General features: G+C 53.4%; 1 protein-coding gene across 1 annotated transcript in view; it reads right to left on the bottom strand.

The window, feature by feature from the left end:
- Window positions 1–25,482, bottom strand: part of RET (ret proto-oncogene) — a 55,441-nt gene that overhangs the window by 9,264 nt on the left and 20,695 nt on the right. The window contains exons 3-16 of the mRNA XM_055119268.1: window positions 24,845–25,132; window positions 22,964–23,202; window positions 21,775–21,970; window positions 19,664–19,863; window positions 16,381–16,639; window positions 15,672–15,797; window positions 14,855–14,965; window positions 14,032–14,154; window positions 12,868–13,124; window positions 5,218–5,365; window positions 3,723–3,830; window positions 2,167–2,399; window positions 1,935–2,057; window positions 33–103 (exon numbers count right to left, since the gene is read on the bottom strand). Coding sequence (XP_054975243.1) covers window positions 33–103; window positions 1,935–2,057; window positions 2,167–2,399; window positions 3,723–3,830; window positions 5,218–5,365; window positions 12,868–13,124; window positions 14,032–14,154; window positions 14,855–14,965; window positions 15,672–15,797; window positions 16,381–16,639; window positions 19,664–19,863; window positions 21,775–21,970; window positions 22,964–23,202; window positions 24,845–25,132 — 2,482 coding nt within the window. The remainder of the gene's footprint in view (window positions 1–32; window positions 104–1,934; window positions 2,058–2,166; window positions 2,400–3,722; window positions 3,831–5,217; window positions 5,366–12,867; window positions 13,125–14,031; window positions 14,155–14,854; window positions 14,966–15,671; window positions 15,798–16,380; window positions 16,640–19,663; window positions 19,864–21,774; window positions 21,971–22,963; window positions 23,203–24,844; window positions 25,133–25,482) is intronic.

Genomic DNA, 25,482 nt, shown 5'->3' on the forward strand with positions numbered 1-25,482 from the left:
ACCCAGCAGTACTCAGCAGTGCCCACACTTACACATCACTCTGGGTGGTGTAGATATGATCGAAGAGGGATTCAATTGCCATCCATTTAACTGGAATCCGGCCCTAGAGAGGGAATGCAAGGAGGCTGTGAAGGTCACCTCGACACTCTGGGAATGGGGGTGGAGGTGGTTGTGGAGTATAGAGGGTGTGGAGGAAGGCAGGCTTTGGGGGGATGCTGAATGATGTCACCCAGGGTACTCTGGATCACAGAACTGCAGCCCTGCTCTGAGAAGCTGCTTCATTCTCCAACCTGGCGCTGTACTGTCCTCTGCCCAAGATGCTCTGTCTAGGGAGACAGCAGGCCGAGCCCTGACAGGACACCTATAGGAAGCCCAAAGGATGACAGAGAAGAAACTCCAGGGACTGAGACACATTCTAAGTCCCAGGAGCACCCTGGGATGCGCTACCCAATAGAGGGGCCACACAAGCACCATCCAGCAAGATGGGCCCTGGTTTCTGAGGATGAACAGATTTGGGGGACACAACATCCAGCCTTTCCATCTTGGGGATTTCTGTCAAAATAACACACTGTAGGCTCTTTGGAACAGCCTTTGTCACCGCTCTGTGGGCTGCCCATGGTTTACTTCTTTCCTTTCATGCCCAGGGCTGTGGTTCAGCCTCCACCAGCCAGACGCCATCAGCCAGGCTGGGGTCAGACCTCACTCCTGCTTTCCCAGGCGCCTGGAGAAACCCCTAGGTCAACAACTAAGTCTTCCAGCACAAATCAATTTTGAAAAACTGGGCATGCTGGTTTCCAATGCAACCTGCACGCCAATTCCTATTTTTAAAAAACCCTCCCTTAGCATTTGTGTCTTGAGCAGCGTGACTTGGGCGTGGCTGACCCTGCAGCCTGCACTCACAGGGTCTAGGCTCAGGCATCTGGGCTTCACCTCCCCATGGACACCGAACACAGGGTCATCTTGGAGAAATGGTGCATCCAGGGAAAGGCTCTGCCCACCCCCCTTTTCAGGCAGGGAATGGCCTCTCTCCATGTTCCTTCAGCAATTCTCAGATGTGCCACGAACACAGAAGCCCCGGGAAAAAAATGGAAGATCACCTCCACACAAAGGGCTTTCCCCTGCCTCTCAGAGCAAAACTGAAGTGGATATAACTGCACTCTCTCTTCTCTTTTGAGCTGGCCAGCTCTGAATGCCAGGCAGAGAACACTCCAGGGGCTGGCCCTGCCTGCTCTGTGTGGGTCCTCTGCAGGACAGGGCTGAAAGAGCAACCAAACCAAGAGGGTCAAACCCCACGCCAGGGAGCCAGGGCTTTCCAGATCTGGGGTCCCACCCCCCACTTACTTCAGAGACCTGGAGAAAGTTTCCAAGACCCCTGTTTGCACCCCATCTAAAAGGTCTCGGTGCGTTCTACACTCTCCCAGAAAACCCTCAGGGGCAAAGTGGTTCATTCCTTTTTATAAAGAACGCCCGCCAAGCTCAGGTTATTTCTCTACTCTTCTTTAAATAGAGAGCTGACATCACACAGAGAGGGAGCAGTGGCCTTTCCTGCAGTAGAAGCAAGAGGAACCAAGTGTGGAGAAGAGCAGTGGCATTTCCAAGGGGCTGGGTGACCTTCAGAAGGGATGTGGATTCAAAGCCAGAGGAGCTCCAGGGCTCCGGGGCCCCAGTGCGGGGGGGGGGGGGGGGTCCTTTCTGAAAGGGGATGTGACATTTAGGGACAAGGGCTGAGTCTTGAACTAGGGAGGGGGTATCTCTGCGGGTCGAGAATGAGGAATAATTTGGAGGTGAGGATTAAAAGTAGAGTTTAGAGCCTAATGGTCTGCTTTATCTTCTCCAGATGTTCTAAGGGCCCTGTAGGACCCCTGGCTATTGCCAACCCTGCTCCCCACCACCCCAGTTGAGAATCTGTGGGCCAACACCCCAAAACTTGGTACCTTGCTCCTCTTGACATAGGAGTCCTCTTCATAAACGTCTCGAGACAGGCCAAAATCTGAAATCTTCATCTTCCGCCCCTCAGCGACTAGGACATTCCTGGCTGCCAGGTCCCGATGGACCAGCTGTGAGGAAGACAGCGTCAGAAGCTCATGGAAACTGGGACCCCGTGGCACGTGGCGGAGGGGAGGGGTATGACCCGGAAACGGGGGGCTGGGCTGGGCCACTGCTCACCTTCATCTCGGCCAGGTACTGCATGCCCCGAGAGATCTGCCAGGCAAAAGAGATGAGGTCGCCCATGGTCAGCGCCCGCTCGTCCGGGTTGTCCAGGTAGCTGGAGTTGCGGCTGCCCCGGCTGCCCCCGCTGCTGCTGCCGCCCACGTAGCCTGGCCCCGCTTTGCGGCTCTCCCGGAGGAAGCCCCGCAGGGAGCCATACTTAGCGTACTCCACGATGAGGAGGAGCGGCCCTGCGGGTGGACACGGGGCCCAGAGATCAGGCCAGCTCCGAGCCATAGACAGACGCCCGGGTGGCTTCCAGGCCCTCTACTGGCAGCTGCGCAGACAGAGCACGCTTTGCCCTGCCCAGGCTGCAGAACTGCTTTGTGGGGCAGCTGTGCAGGACTCTTTCCTGGAGGGTTGGGGAGGGGGAGGGGGTCGGTGCAAGGCAAGAAACCTCAGTCCTCTGCTGCTCTGGGAGGCACCCCTGGCCGCTAGGACATAGCACCTTATTTGGGTGCCGTGCTGGGGATGGTCGGGGGTCACTTGCAGAAATACTCAGTCAACTGGGCTGGTGGTTCAATGCCAGAGCCCAAGGCTGCAGTGCTACTTGGCCCTGTGGAGCTGGAGACCACCAGGGTTGCTGGGGGCTTCTGGGTTTACACCCAGAAATGCTCCGGAGTTCAAGTGGTACCAGGTATCAGGTGCATGCAAGGCATGGCCCCGCACATTCCCATCATGCCTTGCTACTCCTCAGTCTGGCTGCAGGCAGAGGGCCTGGCTCTGCACTCAGCTACCCGCCTGCTGCTGTCTGCCTTACGTACAGTCCCGAGTCCTGTGGGTGCTGCCCATCATCCCTGCTGCCTTCTTCGTGGTCTCCTAGTATCTCAGCCATACACAGACACACACAGAGGAGCAGTGGATTTGGAAAGCCACCAGCCCAGGCTGAGTCCTCACAGAAGGAATGGTGGCAATACCTGGGCCTTGCAGGGCTGGAACTGGGGTCACCTGAGTGCTTTGGCACACCTAGTCCATTTCTGGGGTTCCTTGTCTTGAGGACTCTCTGCCTGGAATGGGTGCTGACAACTGGGTGATACAAACAGCCCTGGCAGGCTCAGAGATACTATTCACTGTGAAGAGAGGGCTCTCGAGACTTCCCTCGCTCCCCAGCCCTGGTCCCCCACACAGCAGAACGCAAGTTCTAGGCCACACTTCTGGAGGACTGGAACAGACTGGGGGAGAGGACAGGCCTGGAGACCACCAGAGCCACAGCCAGGATTGCTGGGGGACTTGTAGGTCTACACCCAGAAATGCTCAGATCAAGTGGTACCAGGTATCAGGTGCGTGCAAGGCATGACCCCGCACATTCCCATCATGCCTTGCTACTCCTCAGTCTGGCTGCAGGCAGAGGGCCTGGCTCTGCACACAGCAGCCACCTGCCCACTGCTGTTGTCTGCCCGAGATACAATCCTGAATCTGTATTGTGTCTGGGAAGAAGGAGAAATGGCAGCCTGGAGTCCCCTGGCCCCTGGCCCAGCCTGTGCCCCCTGGCTTCTTGTCCCAGTGGGCCTCACCGTCCTGGCTGCAGGCCCCATAGAGCTTGATGACCTGGGGGTGGTTGACCTGCTTCAGGAGGTTGAATTCGGACAGCAGATCCCGCAGCTCACTCGGGGAGGCATTTTCTGAAACGCAGAGAGAGAGCAGGATGTAGATGGGGCCTCCTCTCCCGAAAAACCTGCAGGGGCCCGTGGGGTCACAGGAGCCACAACAGGGGTGTGCACTGACCCTGTGACCGCTTTCACAGATGCCCAACCCCAGGTTCATAAAAGGACCAGTAGACAACCCCCCACCCCTTGCAATGCTCAGGCCTTCTCCCCTTCTGTGGGGGCTTGATGTTGGCCTCTGCTGGCCCTGGAGGACAAAGCTCCAGGAGCAAACATTCACATGGGCGAGATTTTCCTGGGAGTAGCCTCCGTGGCATTCCTTTCCTGCCACTACCCTCCTTCAAGACTGTGCTGACTAGCCCTGTGAATTCTCCTGGGAAGGTGAGGGGCTTCCCCAAGGACCATGCACCCACAGTACGGGGAAGAAGGGAGGCTCAGTAGACCTCATGGGAGGTAAGTGTCCAGTGTCCTGGGCAGGTCGCACCATGGCTCTGGACAGTGGCTAGGTATGGAGCTGCTGCCTCCTCTGGGCCAGCTGTCTCACACTTGTCCCTAGCTGTGTCACATCATCTCCCCTGGCCACAGGTATGCCCCAGAGTACAAGGACAGTTGGGATCTGGGTGGGCTAAGACCTCACAGCCCACACACACAGATGACAGAGGCCAGGGTCATATGGTGTCACGGCCTGGAGAGACCCATTTTGGGCCTGGGGAAGCACCCAAAGCACCCCCTCCCCCAATCACTACACTTGGATCTGTGCATCCTGGCTCTCTGGCCACCAGCACTGTCACTGGGCTTGGTCCCTTGGGCCCCAAACACAGCCCCTAGGAGAGGGTCACCTGCCAAGACTGAGAGAACTGCACTATGTGTGTGGTCCCCTAAGGACCAAACTGATACACCAGACTGCTCCACAGCATGTGGCAGGCTCTCTGCAGGCCACTGGGGATTGGGCAGGGTGGGACCCACTTTGAGGGGGTGGGGGTGCGTGGAGGCTAGGTGGGGACTGTCTCCTACCAGGCTCCCGGCAGAAGCTGCTCAAGAGGAAAGTATGGCCAGACTAGGGTGGAGAAAGCTGACAGCTGAAATTCACAGACCTTCATGTTTTAAAAAACCTCAGCTCTTTACCCATCCTTGGTGCAGGAGGAGCACCATTCTAGAACCTTCTAAGGGAGGAAAGTCTTTACCCTGTTTCTCCAGGGACCACCCAGTCCATGACATACATGCTTGGGACAATGGTCCCCAAGAAGGACAATGGTCCCCAAGATCCACAAGGGAAATGGGGCCACTTTAGGAGGCCTCAGGCTGACTAGTATGTTGGGGGGAGAGTGAAGAGGGCTCGTCCCACACCCCGCCCCAGGGCACCTGCAGGCATGTCAGTACCCCTGGGGCACATCCCCGAAGGTACCTTTCAGCATCTTCACGGCCACTGTGGTGTAGCCCGCTTTGCCTTTCAGCCGGAAGGCCGTTGCCTGGACCACTTTCCCAAATTCGCCTTCTCCCAGTGTTTTCCCAAGAATTAAGTTCTTCCGGGGGAATTCCCACTTTGGATCCTCCTACATTGGGGAGTGAGAAGTGAGGGGAGAAAAATTCTAAGGGTGAGAGGGAAAGAAGACAGGAATGAGTCTCCCTGGAGAGAGTCTGGCGGGCAGACCTGAGCATCGCTAGTGGCAAGGGGAGTCTGGAGTAATGGCAGACTAGTAAAGGCACCAGACTATCTTTCCATGCCTGCAACCCAACGATAAAAAGGAGGAAATGAAGATGCCAAAAGGGGGCTAGAGAGGCAAGGAACAATGTCTTCATGGACGAGACACTAGGAGCCCATAGAGAGGGGAAGAACCACATAAGGTGACAGAAGGTGGTCCTGGAAGTCCTGGAGACTGTGTGACACAGGCCATGATTTGGAGCTGTGTGTCATGGGGAGCTGTGCTGGTCCAAGGAGCAGCTCAGCTGGCACAGGCCAGGGAGGCTTCCTGCTGGAGAGCTGTGGCATGTGGGCATGGCTGGGGCATGGCTGCAGAGCTGTGTGGCTGCGTGTCTTGGCCCAGCACCAGCTCCCCACCAGACAGCCAGCAGACAGCCAAGGGGTGGGGTGAAAGGGCAGAGAGCCCTGCTACTGGGGGACTTGAGGCCAGCAAATGAGGCCTGAGGCTACTGGCCTGGCCCTGTCTTGGGAGGAGATGAACAGCATGGGCCCAAGCGAGACACCTACTCGGGAGTCACGGTCCAGCCTTGAGGAGGCTCGAGACTGCGGTGCTTACTAGAACTGAACCAATTAGCTAGGCTCCTTGCTGCAACTAGCCTGCTGCTTCCCTGAGCTCTAGCCACAGGATGGAAGAGACAGTAAAATGGGCAAAAAGTGCCTGCCTTGCATGTGATCAACCCTAGTTTGATCCCTGGCACCACTTATGGTCTCCTGAGTCCTGGCAGGTGTAGCCCAAAGTGAAGGAAAAAAAGAGTTCAATTATTAGGGCCAGAGAGAGAGAGAGAGTACAATGGGCAGGTGTTTGCCTTGCACGAAGTCACCCAGGTTCAATCCCTGGCACCTCACATGGTCCCCTGAGTGATCCCTGAGTGCAGAGCCCTGAGCACCGCTGGGTGTGGTCACCCTGCCTCCTTCCAAAAACAAACACAAACAACCAAATCACTGTGCTCTAGCCATGCTCAGGGACTATATTCAATTTTGATGCTTCCTGCCTCCAGTGATGGCAACAGCCCCCAGTGCAAAAGCATGTAGGGGGCATCATTTTTACTGACAGCACCTATAGGATGAGCTTCTTCTACCTCCCTGCATCCACCTGTGACTATGGTGGAGACTGGCCCTGACCGAAGTCCAAAGCAGAGTTCCCCTTTGCTCTCCTCTGCTCCATACTCCTGGGAAGTATCTGGGGAGGGAGCAGAGGGATAATTGATAACAGGGAGCATCTGAGAAAGTGGGGACTGTGGAGTTGTCTCCAAGAAGAAAAAACCAAGGAGCTGCTGGGATCCCACCTCCGCTCAGATCCCAGCAGCCCCTTGGTACCAACCTTCCAACAGGAACCCCACTGCTCCCCACTGCCCTGGCTTCTACCTGTGTTGGCACCACACCTCCAACCAATTTTAGCAGGCACAAAAGCGTCAGAGAGTATATAAAGCAGCAGGCACCATAGTAACTGGGCTCCACATCCAAAAATTTTCATCAGAAAAATGTAAAAAACTAGTGAAGGAACTCGTACACAAAAAAAGGATGATTTTAAAATATGAAAGGAATCATAACAAAAGAATGAAAAATCAAGAGAACACCATAAGAAAACACAACTAAGATGGCAACAAATATTTAACTTTCAATAATTAAATGTCAATGGTCTGCATTTTCAAATTAAGAGGATAGAGAGATAAGTAGATTTTTAAAAATCCAATTTTTTGCTACTCAGAAAAAATATGTCTTAGAGTTTAAGACAAATAGAGGCTCAAAGTTAAAGGTTGGATAACAATCCTACTAGGAAATGATAATTTTGAAAAGAGAGGTTCAGCTATTCTGACAAAACATAGGAATTCCAGGTTAAAAAAAGGACTAAGAAATAAGGGATGACAGTATATAATGTCAATTTTGTCATAAATTAAAGGTTTATAAAATAAAAGGATATCATTAAAAGAGATAAAAAGCTATAATGATAAGAAGCCATTATACTTATTGACATATATGTACCAAAGGAGCATCCAAATATATTAAGCAATTATTAACACAATGAAAGAATTATATTGACAGTAGTACAAATTGCAGGAAACTAAAAGAGTAACTAAACAGAGAAAAAATAAAGAAATAATAGCCTTAAATGATGAACTAGAACAGATGGGCTTAATAGACATTTATATAGAGCATTTCACCCCCAAACAGCTGAATTTACTTTTTTCAAGGAAAGGCCATATGCTGGTACACAAAACAAGTGTCAATAAATTTATGAAGTCTGAAATTCTACAAAGCATTTGTCCTGATCTCAAGGCCAAAACATCTAAAAAACAGAAAAAATCAAATATATGGAAAATAAACAATATGTTTCTCAACAATCACAGAGTCAATTAGGAAACTGAAGTCAAAACTTAAAAGATAACAGAGGAAAATGAAAATGAAAATGCAAGTTATCAAACCTATAGGAACAGCAAAAATGATGCAAGATAAGCTAATAATACAGACCATTATAAGGAAACAAAAAATCTTAAGTACACACTTAAACCTGATAGTCAAGTAACTGTAAAAAGCACAGTTAAAGCAAATATTAGTAGAAGAAGTAAAGAAGCAGCAAAAATAAGGGCGAGGGGCTGGAGTGATAGCAGAGCACGTAGGGCATTTGCCTTGAATATGGCCGATCTAGGTTCGATTCCCAGCATCCCATATGGTACCCTGAGTACCGCCAAGAGTAATTCCTGCGTGTAGAGCCAGGAGTAACCCCTGAGCATCGCCAGGTGTGACCCCAAAAACAAAATTAAAAAATAAAAAACATAAGAGTGAAAATTAATGAAGCAGGAACTGAAAATCAGTTAAACCAAGGGCTGGACAACATGTAAAGTGAAAGAAACTCTCATGCACTATGGAGGAAATATAAATTGATACAACCATTTTGGAAAATTTATGGAGCCTTCTCAAGAAAAGATAGGGGCTGGAGTTGATAGTTCAGTGGGTAGAGTGTCTGCCTTGCATGTGGCCATCCAGGTTTTGATTCCTGGCACCCTATATGGTCTCTGAACCCACCAAGAGTGATCCCTGGGCACAGAGCCAAGATTAAGATCTGAACACTGCTGAATGTGGCTTCTTTGTTCTTGCCGGCACGGCCCTCCACCCCCAGCTTCCTCCCCCCTCCTCCCCAAAGATGCTAAATATAGAGCTGCCCCATGATCCAGCAATCCCATTTCTGGGTATCTATTCAAAGAAAGTTAAACCAGACATCTTTGCTCACTCCCCTGACTCTATCAGGTGAGCTTAATATCCCAGCTGACATCTTCAAGGCCTTTTTAGAACTGGAGGTAGACTCCTCTGCCTTCTGGCCAGGTCCCTGCATGCCCCATGTCTGGCCTCTGCCATATCAACAAGCCCAGTTCCACATCTACAGAACTGCATATATGAAGCTGGGCAACAGCTTCCATGATGGGGGAGACTCACAGAAGCCCAACATGTTCCATGGGTGGAAACAGTGACACAGAAGCCTCAACCGGCTCAGTAAATCCTCAGAGACACTGTGGTAAAGATACTTAATGAGCTCTCAGAAAAAATGGCAGTCAGTCATCAAAAGAGTGCAACAAGGTATAAGAGCCAACATGAAAAAATTACAATTTTAGAAATGAAGACTGTGGTATAAAAACCTCAATAGAGGGGCTGGAGTGATAGCACAACAGGTAGGGCGTTTGCCTTGCATGTGGCCAACCTGGGTTCAATTCCCAGCATCCCATATGGTCCCCTGAGCACGGCCAGGGGTAATTCCTGAGTGCAGAGCCAGGAGTTACCCCTGAGCATCGCTGGGTGTGACCCAAAAAGCAAAACAAAACAAAACAAAACCAAACCACCTCAATAGAAGGTCTGAGCTGAAGAAGTAGTTAAAAAAACCCAAGAAGTTCCAAGATAAGATGGAGGAAACTTCTAGAAAATAACAGAAGATGGAAAGAAGTCTGAAGAAGAATGAACAGCACACCAGACAAGTATGGGATGAGTTCATGAGAATCATCAGAGTCCCTGAAGAACAGAGAGATGCATTTGATGAAGAACCAAAACTTAAAGCAATCACAGACAAGAATTTCCTTAAGTTGAGGAATATAGGCAAACTAGAACCAAGAGGCCGAAAGGTTCCCAGCAAAGACAAACTTAAATAGAAAAACAGGAAGATACTACCCGGCTAACTTATCTTTCAGATTTGAAGGAAGGATACCGCGCTTCAGAGATAGGTAACATGTTAGGGAATTCATAGCCAAGAAACCAGTTTTGCAAGAATAGTTCAAGAAGCCTCTTTAAAGATAAGACAAACTTCTGAGCACTTGGTATGGAGTCTGGTATTCATTCATGAAGCTAACTGTTGCCCTCTACTAGAGTCAGAAAGTTTATTTATGCCTAGCTTGCTGAGTAATTTTATATATTTTCAATAATGTATTGGATTTCATTTATATTGGATGTCCTATGATCTGATCAGATGTTTACTTTTCATGTCCATAGATATATTTATTACAATCTTTTGCTTATTAATACAAATGATTAACTGGTATCACTATTATATTTTTCTAACATAAAACCAATATTCCCTTCCTGAGGATAAAACATACTTTTGTACTTTTATAGGCCTATTTAAATTTCCTTTTACATTTTTCTTAATTCTCCTTACTTTTACTAAATTTTACATTTGTAGGACTTATCTATCTCATGTAAAGTTTAAAATGTATTAGCATAGAATTATTCATAATGTTAACAAAAAATTTATATACCTATACAAAGATATGCAGTTTTGAGAAATATTTTATCAGCTTATCACTGATTTACAATTGTGTAGAATTTCAGTAGTTCAGTTCTATTCATCTGTATGTGTGTAGAGTCTAAGACAAATAGAGGCTCAAAGTTAAAGATTGGATAACAATCCTACTAGGAAATGATAATTTTAAAAAGAGAGGTTCAGCTATTCTGACAAAACATAGGAATTCCAGGTTAAAAATAGTACTAAGAGATAAGGGTTGACAGTATATAATGTCAATTTTATCATAAATTAAAGGTCTCTAAAATAAAAGGCTATCATTAAAAGAGATAAAAAGCTATAATGATAAGAAGCCATTATACTTATTGACATATATGTACCAAAGGAGCATCCAAATATATTAAGCAATTATTAACACAATGAAAGAATTATATTGACAGTAGTACAAATTGCAGGAAACTAAAAGAGTAACTAAACAGAGAAAAATAAAGAAATAATAGTCTTAAATGATGAACTAGAACAGATGGGCTTTAATAGACATTTATATAGAGAATTTCACCCCTCACCACCTCATACACACGTACATTTAAATTAAAAAAATAAATTAAAAAACTCCCATACATGGGATAAAAAAAGACATAGTAAGGGAATGAAAAATGGCTAAAGACATTGGAACTGAAGATTTTGTGTATAGAACTGAGCTTACAAGGGAAGGGAATGGGAGAGTCCGAGGGACACTGATGGAGGAAGCGGGCTCTGGTGATGGGCGTGGTTGGAGTGATGTATGCATGAAAAGAATAATTAACAGTATTGTAAACCCTCAAGAAAATGGTGGTTTATTTTTGAGGGGTGGGGTGGGGTGGGGGAACACTTGGCAGTGCTTAGGGTTTATTCCTGACTCTGAGTTCAGGGTGGACTGAGGGATCATCTGGGTACTGTGGATTGAACTCAGTTGGTCATGTCTAGGCAAGTTCCTACTAGTCTATCTCTCCAGCCCCCAAATGTTTTCTTTATAAAAGAAATAATGTGAAAAGTTTAACACTACAAGTTCTATTCGCCCTAATGTTTGTTGCAGCATTATTTATAATAGCTCAAATATGAGAGCAGCCCAAGTTTCTGCTGATGGGTGACTGGATAAAGCTGCAGCACATTTATACAATGAAATACTATTCAGCTCTCTAAAAAAATCAGCTGAAATGTTGCCATTTGCAGCAAAATAGAGGGAGTTCAAGGAGTATTATAAGAAGTGAAGTAGGTGAAAAGGATAAAAGGCAACTACTAGATGACCTCGCCCATGGGTACAATATAAGGCAGATGACAAGAAATAAAATAATAAATCATAAACCTTAACAACAGAGCCAAGGTTACCTGGGGGAGGAGAGAGATGAAAGTAAAGATATAAAGAAGATGTCAGGTTTTACTTGTGGGAAAAAAAAAACAACCCAGCATGAAGAAATGCTAAGAAAAAAAAAAATTTAAACAGTAACGTTAAAAATCAACCCGTCCCCAGGACAAGAGATAGTAAAGCAGGTAAGGTGTTTGCTTTGCATGCGGCTGACTCAGACTGGATGCCAGCACCCTACATGGTCCCCTGAGTCCTGCCAGGAGTGCACAGTCAGGAGTAAACCCTGAGCACAGCCAGCCGAAACAAAGCAACAAACAAATAATCGCCCCCACCCCCATTTTATGTAAGAGAAAACTGAAGCCTCGGGCCGAGCTGGTCAGCGCTGGGTAGGTGGTCGGGGTGGGGCTGGGACGAGCTGGGCACTCAGGCTCACTTCTCTCTTCTGGGCACTTCCCAGCCAGCTCAGAGATGGGGGATGGCGCAGGGCTCAACCTCTGGCAACTGAGTGATGAGAGTAGGAAACCCTCGAGTGAGGCTGCAGAGGCCCCCACCTCTGAGAAGAGCTCCCGGGACCCCTCAACAAGGTAAGCGCCCTGTGGAAGAACTGACACAGGCCCAGGCTCACCCTGGAGAGAAGGTTCGAGCTGGCTCCTCCACTAGCCTGAGATTCCACAGTCTCCAGCTTGGGTCCACCATGGTTGCCCCCAAAGCCTCCACAGCCCCCCTCAGCACTCCCTCACCCACCCGGACTCTCTCCTGAGGCCCTGCCTGTCACCACTTCTCAGCCCGTGGGTCCCGTGCCTTGTTCTGGGGCTCCCACTTTCTCGGCTGCGTGCAAGGCAAACGCCCTTTCCACTGTGCTATCTCTCCAGACCCTGGGGCTCCCACTTTCTACCCGCATCCCTAGACTCAAAAATGGCCTTCGGGAATGAAGACAGAATTTGGGCTCCTCTGCACAAACCCCTGTCCTCAGGGAACAAAATCTCCATCCTCCTCAGGCGGGCCTGCAAAGCACCAGTTCCCGGCAGGGAAGGCTCAGAGTGTGCTCCCCGCCGTCCGTCTCGGAGCACCCACCCTCAACACCCTGTGCTGAGTGCTCACAGCCTGCGGCCTGGCCACCAGCTGAGGTGGATGGAATGTTCTGGGCTTCCTCAAAGACATGAGGTGTCACAGGCCCCTGCAGGTGTGGGATTCCTAGAAGACAAGACTCCTGCCCTCCTGCTCCCTGGGCCAGAGCTGAGAAACCTTTGCCCCCCCTGCCCCCCACCCCCGTGTGGAACCTCACCGGGATCTTGAAGGCGTCCACAGAGACCTGGTTCTCCATAGAGTCGAGCGAGGGCCGGCGGGCGCCGGATGAGGAGTAGCTGACCGGGAAGGCCTGGGTGGGCCGGCGGAAGGTCATCTCGGCCGAGGCGATGGGCGGCTTGGGGGCGTTCTTGTGGAAGCGGTGGATGCAGAAGATGGCCAGCAGGACCGATGCGATCAGGGAGCACAGCACAGCCGCAACGACAACCATGCGGCAAAGCTCATCACACAGCAGCTCTGCAGGCAGGGGTGGCCGTGAGGGGAGGGGCAGCCCTCCAGCTGGCGCGGGGACCCACGGGGCAGCCCGGTGTGAAGGTGCAAGGATCACTCCCGCTCCAACAGTGCCCCACCCTGAGGGCCTGGAGACCCTCAGCACCTTCTCACAATGCCACACGAGACACCAAAAGGTCAAGCAGCCACCTGAGGTCGCATGGCAGAGGCTTTGCCCCGGTGGCACCAGCCAGAGAAATGCCCTGGAGGGCTGGTTAAGGAGAGGAAGTTTTCCCTGCTTCAAATGTCTGTTGTACCTTCTTTATGAAAAAAGGGGACAGATGTGCCACAGGGTGTGTGGCCCCTGGAGGCCCCCAGCATTGTGTCCTCAGGGTCTTGCACGGAACTGTTAGGCCAAGAATTGTAGGAGGGACCATACTCCATCCCCGCCCCTCCCCAATCCTACTCCCCGAGGACTCTGGAGCACTGCCCCAAACCTAGGGCTGTGCAGGAAGAACTCAGCTCTCAGGAGTATCAGCTCAGACTTGGGAAGGAAGGCTCCCACGTGGCGTCCCCAACTGCCCCGGGAGGAGGACTGGGGGGCTCTGGCTGGGACAGAAGGATCAGCTGGGACAGTGCTATGGGATCGCCACAGCCCCACATGGGGACAGTGTGTGTGTGTGTGTGTGTGTGTGTGTGTGTGTGTGTGTGTGTGTGTGTGTGTGTGTGTGCAGGAGTTACTGGCTGGAAGATCTCATTTCCCAGCCCAGAAGGAACCCCCACCCCTGCTTGCTCAGATGGGGAAACTGAGGGCCACAGGGAAGGAGGAGGTGGGTGTCCTGGGTTTGCCAAGCTGTCCTGCCGCTGCCTCCCTTGCTGGCTGGGGCTGGGGGTGGGGGAGCGTTCCCAGTGGCCAGCGCTGGCCTTCACTCACCCTGGCTGTCCTCCGGCTCGCAGAAGCACTTCTTGTCATCTGGGAAGCAGTTGCAGATGCCAAAGCCAGCTTTGATGCCCCGACGCTCCCCTGGCTCATGCCCACCAACGATGTTGCCACCCCCTGGAGACAGAAGCAGAGGCAGCCACTGGAACAGCCTGTTGAGCCTCAGGGTCTCCTGCCAGGCCAGCCCTCCCCACGAATGACAGAGCGTGAATACCCTGAGCGCCCAAGTCCTGGGGCCATGACCATCCCTGCTCCAGGCCAGCTCCCTGGCCACGGGCATAAGGGGGCAAGGGGAGAGCTTGGGGAGAGGAGCGGGCAGGAGAACCCAGCTTCTAGGGTGGAGAACTAGTACAGCAGGTAGGACCTTGCTTCCCAGGTAGCTGACCTCAGTTTGGTCACCTGAGCCCACCAGAAGTGATTCCTAAACTGAGGGTAACCCTTGAGCAGCATCATTTGGGGTGCCTCCTCCCTCCAAAAAAACTCCGGTTTTCCAGGATTCTTGTGGTGGTTCACACAAGATTACTCTAGAGAGATGCATCAGAGGCAGCAAAAGTGGGGCGTGTATGAAACTGCACCCACCTGAGGTGGCCAGAGAGACTGCAGATGTTAGGCCACCAGGTGGCGCAGTTGGGTGGGGCGGGGGTTGTGGTGTGTGCAGGATTTTTCATTGACATGAAATGTTCAAATGCTCTCAGTACATAAACCCAGGTACACGGCCACCCTGGCTGCACTCAGGGGGGTGTGGGGGAGGCTCACCACTCCCACCCCGGGCCTGTGCCAGCTCAGGAAGAAGGAGCTGGCACCCCTAGCTGCTTACGAAGGCAGTCCTGGGGGCAGATGTTGAGGTCTCTGCTCTCCACGGCATCGCAGCGGCCATCGGGACACGTCTTGATGCTGGGGGAGCAGGTAGAGAAGTTCCGGGTGATCCCTAGGACACAGAGGGCGGTCACTTCCAGTTGGAGATGACCGGAGCCAGGAGTGGGGGCACCCCAGGTCTCCTGAGGCTACAATGCCCCTCCCAGAACTTATGCAGTGGCCGGAAAGATAGTAGTGAGTAGGGTCTTGCCTTGCATGCAACCAGCTCTGGTTCCATCCCCGACAACATATATGGTTCCCTGAGCAATGCCAGGGGTCAGTCCTGAGTACAGAGCCAGGAATAGATCCTGAGCACAGGTGGGTATAATCCAAACCTCCCATTCCGCTCCCCGAAAATACCCAAAACCAATTTGTTAAAAACCCCAAAGAGATTCAAGCAAGGACAAAGCAGAGCTATTCTGGGGAGCACACCGGAGTCCCGGGGTCCAGGGAAGCCCCACGGGGAGGAAGGGGACTGGGTCATCCCAGAACCATCATGACCCTTAGCCCACCACCCCAGGGAATGTTTTTCTTGGGGCAATGTGAGAGGCTGGTGCTGGCTGCTGGCCACACCCACGTGGGCCCGGGACACTGACCAGGGACTCCCCGGAACTGCCTCTGATCTCCAGCACATCCTAGCTCTGATGGGCCCTCCCCAGCCTGGGCCTGCCACAGGAGGTCAGTGGCCTCTCTGTTCCCCAGCTGCACTCCTGTCCCCCGTTTCCTGGCTTCACACTGGAGGACAGGGTCACTCCCACGGAGGCCTGCCAGGGGCCTACCTCTGCCGTCTCCCTGTCTCCACTCGCACCGGCCGCTCGGGGCGCCCAGCCCGCCGCACTCCTCACACTCCAGCCGCCGCTTGCTCACTGCACACGACCTGGGGCAGTCCAGCTCCTCTGGCACATCTGGAGGAGGCAGGAGAGAGGTCAGGGGGTGGGCATCCTCGGTACTGGGACAGGGATGGGTCCCCTGGGAATGGGGAGGGCAAGACAATCACAATGCGGGGGCAGCTTCGGGACTGGGACAAGTATGAAGAGAGGCTGTCATGGCCAGGGTGGGCCAAGGACACAAAGTGACACCCGAATGTCAAACAAGTGGCACGTGTGGCTGCTCCTTCCAGAAGCTGATCACGCTCCGAAGGGGTTTCTCAGTGACTCTGCAAAGGGGGCACAGAACTCCCTGGCCCTAGAATCGTTCCCCGTTGACTGAACTGCGAGGTTACCCACATCCTGTATTTCTGTGGGCAGTGCTAAGGCACGGCTAACTTTAGGGGGCTCGGAGAGCTGGACAGCTATTGGTCAAGTCAGCCCGCATCGTCCAACCAGTCTGGCTGAGCCCCGTGCAGTCACTTTCACCACAGAGAAGGAGTCTGGGGTCCCGGGGGTCGGGGGCTGTGGGTGAGAGGGAACAGGACCAGGCCTTTCCAGGGCTTTGCTCTGCCACCACCCCATCCTGGGACCCCATCCCCTCTGAGAAGCCGTCACTCACACGTCCCCTCCACGGTGGCCGTTAGCGTGGCCTGGGTCTGCCTGCGGGTGGAGCGGTCGGCGGCTACCACCGTGTACTGCAGCTGGGCACACTCGGGTCGCCGCAGCGCCTCGGTGTCGTTCACAAACAGGAGCCCTGAGGAGTCCTCGGCGGAGGTGAGCACGCCCAGGACGCTGCAGTTGGCGCTGGCCGCCTGGAGCTTGTACAGCACGTGGATGCCGCTGAACTCCTCGCAGTTTTCCACACACACTTTTCCAACCTGGGCGTGGACACAGGGTGGGGGCTTGGCTGGGGGTGTTGCCCACTGGGCACCACAGGTCCCACCGCCACCAGCTGCCGGGCTCTGGGCTTTCACTCCCCGCGGCCCTCACACGTGACCCTTCGGGAGCCATGTGTCTGTCCCTTCCCTGTCCAGCTCATCAACCCCCACCTCAGCATGCGCTGCTCTTGAGAGAGCACGTGAGAGCCCGGAGTCTGGGTAGGGGGACCCCTCTAGAGAGAGGCTGACTCGCCCAGTTCATCCCCCACTCCCTGGCTCATTCGGTACAAATTCTGACCCCTACTATTGCCCCCTGGCTGCTTTCGACCAGGCCAGTTGCCATCCTCAGTACGAGGGTGGGGGTGGTCCACCCTGGCCAGCGCATCACCAGCCATACTGTGTCTGCAGCAGGGTCCTTGGTCCTATAGGGCTTTGGGGGCATTTCTGGGACACTGACTGGAACCCCTCGGAAATGAGGTTCTAGACAGCTGCAGGCATGGAGAACTGGCCTCGGGAAGCTGGACTCTCTTTTATCCCTTGGCCACTCAATCTAAGAACAAGGGTTGCTGGGCCAGTGCACGTGGGCAGGCCCCAGTATGATCCCTGGACCCCATTTGGCCCCCCCACCCGAGCACTTCCAGAGTGATCCCTGAGCATAGAGCCAGGAGTAAGTCCTGTGAAGCGCTGCCTGTGATGGCCCCCAAAGCCAAAAATGACAAAATCACAAAAACAAAGTATGAGTTTTACAGCTCCTGCTAGAGCATTAGCTAGTCAAGATGGGTCCAAGGGTGGGGGCGAGCGTGGGGTGGGGACACCTCCATGCAGGTCCTCGGCAGCTCTGCTGGGGACAGGGTAGGACCAGGCTAAGCTCACATCTTGCCCTGCAACCAGACCTTCCAGGTCTCCAGTTGCATCCTGTACAAGGCAGATTCCCTTCCTCTCCGGAGGGAGCTGCCACAGTGCCATGGTCACTTTCCTCTGATGCCAAGAGTGGAAACTGGGCAGAATAAGTCGAGGCTGGGCTCTGGGACTCAGGACACCTGAGGTTTCATGAGTCCTCTAGAAAACAGGTGACTTGCCTTCAGCCACCCAGCTTAGCTTAGCTCCCCTGGGGAGGCCCTCAGAGCCCCCAGTCTTTTTTTTTATTATTTTCTTTTTGGGTCACACCCGCCAATGCTCATGGGTACTCCTGGATCATGCACTCAGGAATTACTCCTGGTAGTGTTTAGGGGACCATATGGGATGCTGGGAATCGAACCCTCCTTTGCCTGCAAGGCAAACGTCTTACCCACTGTGCTATCGCTCCAGCCCCAGGGCCCCCAGTCTTGTTCTCCAAGCTGTCCCTGACTTCCACATCCACGAAAGGCTGGGAGGTAGGGGTGCTGGTAGGTCAGGCAGCTTGGCTGTGTTCAAAGGAGAGTCCCATATGCGATGGAGAAGGAGGAAGTAATGTGGGAACTACCATAGACAGTGGAAAAGCAGGAGTAGAGTGGGTAGGGCGCTTGCCTTGGGTGCAGCTGACCCAGGTTCGATGCTATTCGGTCCCCTCGGTCCTCCAGGAGTGACTGATTCCTGAGTGTAAAGTCATGAGTAACCCCCGAGCATGGCTGGGTGTGGCCCCCACGATGAAAAAACCCAATGAAAAGGGACAATGACAAAGCCACAGGAATCAGAGAAGATGGCTCTGTGTGTTCTGGAGAGCATGTATTTGCAGCTGCTCCACTGGGGAAAAATCACATGCTAAACACAAGCACCGTGACCGAAAGTAAACTTTCCCAAGTGCCCCCAAGTGCCCCAGAGCAACATTCTGATGGCTGGGGAGATGGCCATCAAAGGGCTGGAGCACTGGCTTCTCTCGCCGGAGTCCTATATTCCAGACCGGCCCCTGCCCAGCCCTGAGCACTGTCAGCAGCGACCCCCAAGAGCTAGGAGTAGCCCCTGAACTCCAGCAGGGAGTGGTCAAAAACCAAAAAAGAGAAACTTTCTAAACAGTAAGCTTCAAGAACCTGTCCGCAGACCACAGCTGTTTCGTGTGGCAGCTTCAGTGCCACCCTGTGGTTGTGCAAGGTTTAAGATTATTGTTCTGGAGAAAGCACAACTGCTAAACACTGGCCAGAAGGTAAAGGGGTCACACCCCTTTCTCCCCATATATCTATATCTATATTTATATTTATATCTATCTATCTATCTATCTATCTATCTATCTATCTATCTATCTATCTATCTATCTATCTATCTATCTTTTTGGCTTACAACCAGTGACGCACAGGGGTTACTCCTGGCTCTGCACTCAGGAATTACTCCTGGCGGTGCTTGGGGGACTATATGGGATGCTGGGAATCAAACCCTGGTTGGCCGCATGCAAGGCAAAGCCCGACCCGTTGAGCTATCACTCCAAACCCCTCTCCCAATCTTCTTTGATACTGCATATTACTTTCATTTTTCTCACTTCCTGTCTTTATTTTCCAGAGACAAACACAAGAAAACATTCTCAAGAGACTTGCAGAAATCAACAGTGGACGCGCTCCCTACAGTTCCCTGCAGAGGGCGCAGTGAACGACACTCTCAAATTCCTATCCCCAGACTTTGTTTCAGAGCAAAAGGAGTCACACTAAACCAGAATTTCTGCAAACATTCCTTTTGTTTCATTTTGTTTTGTTTGGGGTCCACACCTGGTGTTGCTCAGGGATCACTCCTGGTGGTGGTTGGGTGACTTTATATGGTGCCGGGGATGGAGCCAGGGTTGGTCATATGTAAGGAAAGTGCTATTAATACCTATACTAATCTCCAGTCCCTGCAAATCATTTTTTGACCTACTAATCCACCAGAGATTCCTTTCCAAGTCACTGTACGTAGATTTACCGGAAGCCACTCTTTAAAACGTGTACAAAACATGCTTTTAAAGATACCAAGAAGGTGGGCACAAAGCGTAGCCCACTGAATTCTCCTGGGGCTCCCCTGGGCCCCCCCCAGACTTATCTGCAATCCCTTAGACATACCACCCGAGGCCGGCAGGGGGCTCACCTGGGCAAAGCGGCTGGCCCTCCTGCTCACAGTGAAGGTGTAGGGGCCCAGGAGGCGCAGGCTGACGGGCAGCACCGACACGTTGAAGTGGAGCTGGAGGAAACCCTCCCCTGGGCCTTGGAAGTCCGAGTCATTGACCAGCACAGTCAGCTGGAGGGTTTGACTCTCCGAGATGGGGACACTGCGGTTGAGAACCAGCCCTGTGGGAGGGATGCTCCTGTGACTGCAGGTCCACGAACCCCAAGTGGCCACCCAGCACCCCACCCCCCAGATACAGGCCCCGTATATACACACACACACTCATACACACACACAAGTACGCATGCATGCACGCACACACAATACACATGCACACACACATACACACCCAAGTATGCACACACGCACACACATGCACACACTCATACACACAAGTATGCACAGATGCATGCACACACAAGCACACGCACACACACTCATACACACAAGCATGCATGCATGTACACACGCAAGCACACACACTCATATATACCAAGCACACATGCATGCACACGCACACACACTCATACACAAGTACACATGCATGCATATGCACACACACGAACACACACACACACACACACACACCCTGTACACGAGCTCGTGCAGACCAGCATGTTCCACACAGGACAGCTCACACTCCAGAGCCCACGCAGAGTTAGACACGCTTTGGCCTAAACGAAGCCGGAAGTCTGGAGGAGTCTTATCTGCAGGCAACCTGTGTGTGTGAGGGGAGAGGGGGGAAGCAGTGCATGTTGGGGAGGGTGTGAGAGGTGGGGTCTGTGAGGTGAAGCAATTGGGGGCTGGGGCATGGGGGTGAACATGCCTATGGGGGTTTGAAGGACTTATGCGGCTGTGTGGGGTGTGGCACATACATACACGCACGCTGAGTGTGTGGGTATCTGTGGGGTGCCCATGCAAGGGAAGGCACACCAAGGCTCCTCCATATGGTTCCCTTAGCAAACTCTCCACAGCAGCTAGTCCCAGGGGACCTGACTCTCTACCCCCCACCCCCGGAATCTCACACACTTGCTTACACCTGCCATCAGCTGGTAATGGTTCTGGTTTAGGGGACACAGGCTGCAAGAGTCAAGGTCACCCACACATCATGTGAGAGGAGAGAGCCAGGCGAGGGTGCCGCCCTCCCACAGGGAGGGATCTTCCAAAGTTTTGCAGTAGGGGCCGGTGAGACACGGTCAGGCCTGGCAGAAAGCGGTTACAAGGACAGTAGGATTCCGGGTTCTTCCACCAGTGAGGACCAAAACAAGGGTTGAATGTAAGTGGGGTGTTTGGAGGGTGAGTCGGAGAACAGGTCAGGAGAACCGGCAGGAAGGCAGACTAAGCTGGGAGGTGGAGGCTTTCTGCCACCCCGCGGGGGGCCTGCGGGGGCCTGGCGCAGTGTAAGCTCCACAAGTGCAGTGTAAGAGCAGAATAGGAGCATCTCCAGCCGCCCACACCCCACCCCTGGCCTGACTCTGATGGGCAGAGGGGACCAGGGGAGTGGGCTGGGTCTGGGCACCTGGAGGGTGGGATATCAGGTGCCTGTCAAGAATCCTGAAGTGGGGCGTGTGGGGTTATGTGAGAGCTGAGGAAAGCCACCAAGGACCAAGGTAGCCTTGAGGGCCCCCAGAGGCGAGGAAGGCCTGGCAGGGGACGCAGGCTGGAGCTCAGCAGGCCAGGCCCGGTGTCCCTATAAGCATGGTCCTACCCAGCCCAAGAGTGGGCTGGAGTTCTCTTGGACACAGCCAGGCCACACCTGGCCCCTCCAACTGCATTTTTTTGGGGGGGGCACATTTGGTCGTGCTCAGGACTTATTCCTGGCTCTGAGGTCACAAATTACTTCTGCTAGGGATTGGGGGACCATACAGAGTGCTGGGGATTAAATGCAGGCTGGCTGTGCGCAAGGCAAGTGCCCTGCCCACCGTACTATGTCTCAGCCCCGCTTACTCTATTTTCACAGGGAGTCAGGCCTGTTCCCAGGGACTTCCAGCCAAGTGGCCTGGACTGGGTGAACGCAGGCCCGAGGATGAGAGCCTACAGGCCAGCTGTGGCGATGCTCAGGGCTCCCCCGGTGAGGCTGGGGCCCCTCTTACTGTAATCGTGCAGGGTCTCCCGCACCGAGCTGCCGTTGACCTGCACTGTGGTCTCGTTGGGCAGGTGCTCCACACGGAAGGTCTGCAGGACCCAGGGGTCGCTGGACTGCAATGTTGCGGTGTAACGCCTCAGCAGCTCCCCAGACGCCGGCACCACGTCAGCATCGGAAACTCGGAGTGTGGTCAGCACAGTGCCCTGCAGAGAGCAGGGGGTCCTGGTCAGGGCCAGCAAGTGGGACCCCCCTGGGGCTTTCAGCAACTGAGACCAGAGGCATACACCCCACTGAGGGGAAGGGTCAGAGGTGCCTCATCACTGGTTCTCGACACAGCCTGACTTCAGGAAACCACAGGGATCAATCACCCATTGCCAGCCTGGCCCAGTCCACCCCCACCCCCCCGAGGCCACTGCACTCGCCTCTGCAAGGTGTGTGATGTGCCTACACACCTGCAAGGCTAGATGAGGGCAGACGTCCCCGGTGCTGCTGGGCATCCTCCCCAGAGGTCCGAAGAGCAGTGCGAATACCCCCTCCCACAAATGGAGGAACATGGGCCCCACAGTGTGGAGAGGGCTCTGTGTCACAGCGACAGGTGGCAGAGACTAGGTTCACGCCCAGGGCTATCCTAGAATGTCATTCTTTGTATTTTTTTCTTTTTGGGTCACACCCAGTGATGCACAGGGGTTATTCCTGGCTCTGCACTCAGGAATTACTCCTGGCGGTGCTCGGAGGACCATATGGGATGCTGGGAATCGAATTCCAGTCGGCTGCATGCAAAGCAAACGCCCTACCCGCTGTGCTATCGCTCCAGCCCCTAGAATGTTATTCTTTAAGCATCTTCCATAGTCCCAGTTGCAAGAGGTCGTGAGGAGTCCTTGGTGTAGAAACTTATGCTTTCCTGGTTACCTAGACTCCCTGTGGCCACCTGCAAGCGACCTATCAGTCTCCAGGGACTCCACCCCCGCCCCTCCTCTGAGCCCCGCATTGGGCTGTTGTTGCGGCCCCCTGCAGGACCCTGAGGTGCCCGGTAGGTGGCAGTCACACTCCACCTGCGGGGACCAGCGAGGGGCGGGTCCACCCGCTGGACTTTGTCCCCTCACAGACCGAGCCTCCTGCTGGCAGCGGCACCCGGCTTCTCCCCTGCCTCCCTCCAGGAGCGCGCACAGAGGGCTGGGGCAGCACCTGCACCTCACCTCCTTCCGCTTGAACTCCACCACGGCGCTGGCGGTGTCCACGCCCCCGAGGAAGGCGGGCGCCGAGTCGTCCTCGTCGTACACGACCACGGGGCAGGGCACCATTAACTTCTTCTCCAGCGAACCCAGGCGCACGGTGCACTCGGCCACCAGACGGTACTTCTCCTGCTGCTCGCGGTCCAGGGCCCAGCGCGTGCTCACCTCCAGACTGTCGGGTGCGCAGCGGAAGGGTCTGCTGTCTGCGCACCAAGCACACGGGGATGCCCGCGTGACCCGGGGGGCCGGGCGGTGGGGAAACGCCGAGGGGCCTTGGCTGGGGTCCTGTGCTAGGGAGGGGGTGCTTGGCTCCCCGAGGCGGCACAGAGTTGGTGCTGGCACGGAGTTGATGGTATTCTAATGGACCCCACTGTTTCCTTTGCCTGCGCAGACCCTCTGCCACCACCTGGGAAAGCTGGGAGCACCCCTTTGTACCTCGTCAGCGCTCTGCAGTGGACTAATGTGGAGGGGGGAGGATATGGGGGCACCAGCTCTGCCAGTCTACACACCCAGGAATCTAGCTCCCTGTATTTACTTGTTTTCGGGAAAAACATGTTTTTACTTGTTTCTTTAGAGAAGTGGTTATGTGCTTATTTTAGGAAAATGTGAGAAATAAAGTCACAACCCCGCCATTTGTAAACAAATGTGGTGGACATCCCCTGTACAATTTGATGTGAATATGCAAGTATTGAGGAAAAACTGTCTGGTCCCATCTCTGCTCTAAGCCTCCTGGCTGTGTGGCCCCAGGCTGGGTGATCTACATCAGTTTTCTCACCAGAGGGTGGAGGCTAAAGGATCTGATCCTTATCTTTCATCAAGTCTGTCCTGGAATTTCTCTATCAGAAATTACTCAGGTGGAAGTGCTGAAGGCCTGAAGGTCAAAACTAGTCACACCCCACAGCCAAGCACAGAGTGGGTATAGGGGGCTGGGGAGTGGGGTGTGTACGTGTGTGTGCAGGGGCTGGGCCAGCTCCACTGGGGCAATCCCCTAGCTCCAGAATCCATCACCCACTCTATGTGAATTAGGTGTAGAAAATACCCCTGCATTTCCCTTTGCTTATGGTTATTAAAAAATGCTCAACAAAATTCAATTCTTGCGAGAGAGCGAGCAAGAAGAGGGCAGCAGTGTCAACCATATGCTTTGCTGCCAATCTTGCACAAACACATCCATCTGGCCCTAGGGCAGATGGAAGAAAAGGGGGGGCATGATGACTTCTCTTCCTCTACCAACATTTCCTTCACCTTTATCATTCTGTGTGTGACGCAGCACACACAACAAACCCATATGAATCCTGGTTCCACTTCCCGTGTCCCTCATGAGACTTAATCACTCCGTGTTCAATGGCTTCATGGCACCTCCGTAACTGCTCAGCTGCCTGCTCTCATCCCAAGAGTCAGGGGACCATCCCAGCTCCACCCAGGCAGGGGACCATCCTGTGGCAGGCAGGGTCATCTAGTGGCACCATCAGCTGTCCTTGCAGCTGTTCAGGCAGAATCTGGAACCACCCTCGGTCCTTTCTGACCCTTCATGCTCCACATCCAACTTCTCAGGAAACCCCACAGGATCTTCCTTCGATACTCGCCCAGAGGCTGCTCGCTTATCTTTTCAGGCTGGATGTGCGGCTTCCACCCCCATCCTGGCCTTCATTCTCCCCCTGCAGCCTCTTAACTGTCTCTCTGCCCAGGCAGGGTTTGAGCCTGCTTTGCTCAGGCTCACATCCTCAGTCCTTGGACCAGAGCCTGGTTGAGTATTTCTGGAATATTCAACCAACAGCTGGTGGGGGTCTGGTAGAGTATAAATGAGTCAGTTCTTGGCACCCAGCAAGAACCGAGGATGTTCCTCACCTTCCAGGAGCTGGTAAGTCACACTGATGTTCGGGCACTGGTAATGCACGGGCAGCTGGCGAAACTGGTAGAAGGTGCCCGGGGGCTTATTCTCCCGGATGCGGAAGGAGAGATCCGACGGGGGGAAGCAGAGATCCTTGACTTCGAAGCCATCGCATGTGGGGAAGGAGGTGTTCATGAAGCAGAAGTACACTCGGGCGCACCCTGGCCACTGGCACTCGTTCTCTCGCTGGGATGTGGGTGACAGGTAGACGTGAAGGTAGACAGTGAGTTGGGGGAAGCCTCCATCTGCAGAGAGAAGACACGGCCTATGCCAGGCGGGGCCCTGCCACACCAGAGAGGCAGAAGGGTACGGAACTCAAGTACGTCTCTGGGGTTTTGCAAAGCTCAGGCCTCACGGTGCCCTCTGTCCTGGCTGCCACTCGCCCCTGACTGTCCTATGCCCTTCAGAGCCTCCTGCCCTGCTCCCCATCACTCAGGACTCAGTTCAGGGGGTGCCCTGAGGAGCACACCCCACTGACAGACTGCCTAGAGGGGCAGATTTCTAGCAAGTTCCATTATGGAAATACAACAGAGAGCCCCCCCATGAGATCTGGGCTTCCTTTGGGATGGGGCTCCCTCCTTGCCCCGCACCAGCC

Source organism: Sorex araneus, chromosome 11 (genome assembly GCF_027595985.1).
Source record: "Sorex araneus isolate mSorAra2 chromosome 11, mSorAra2.pri, whole genome shotgun sequence".
Taxonomy (NCBI): Eukaryota; Metazoa; Chordata; class Mammalia; order Eulipotyphla; family Soricidae; genus Sorex; species Sorex araneus.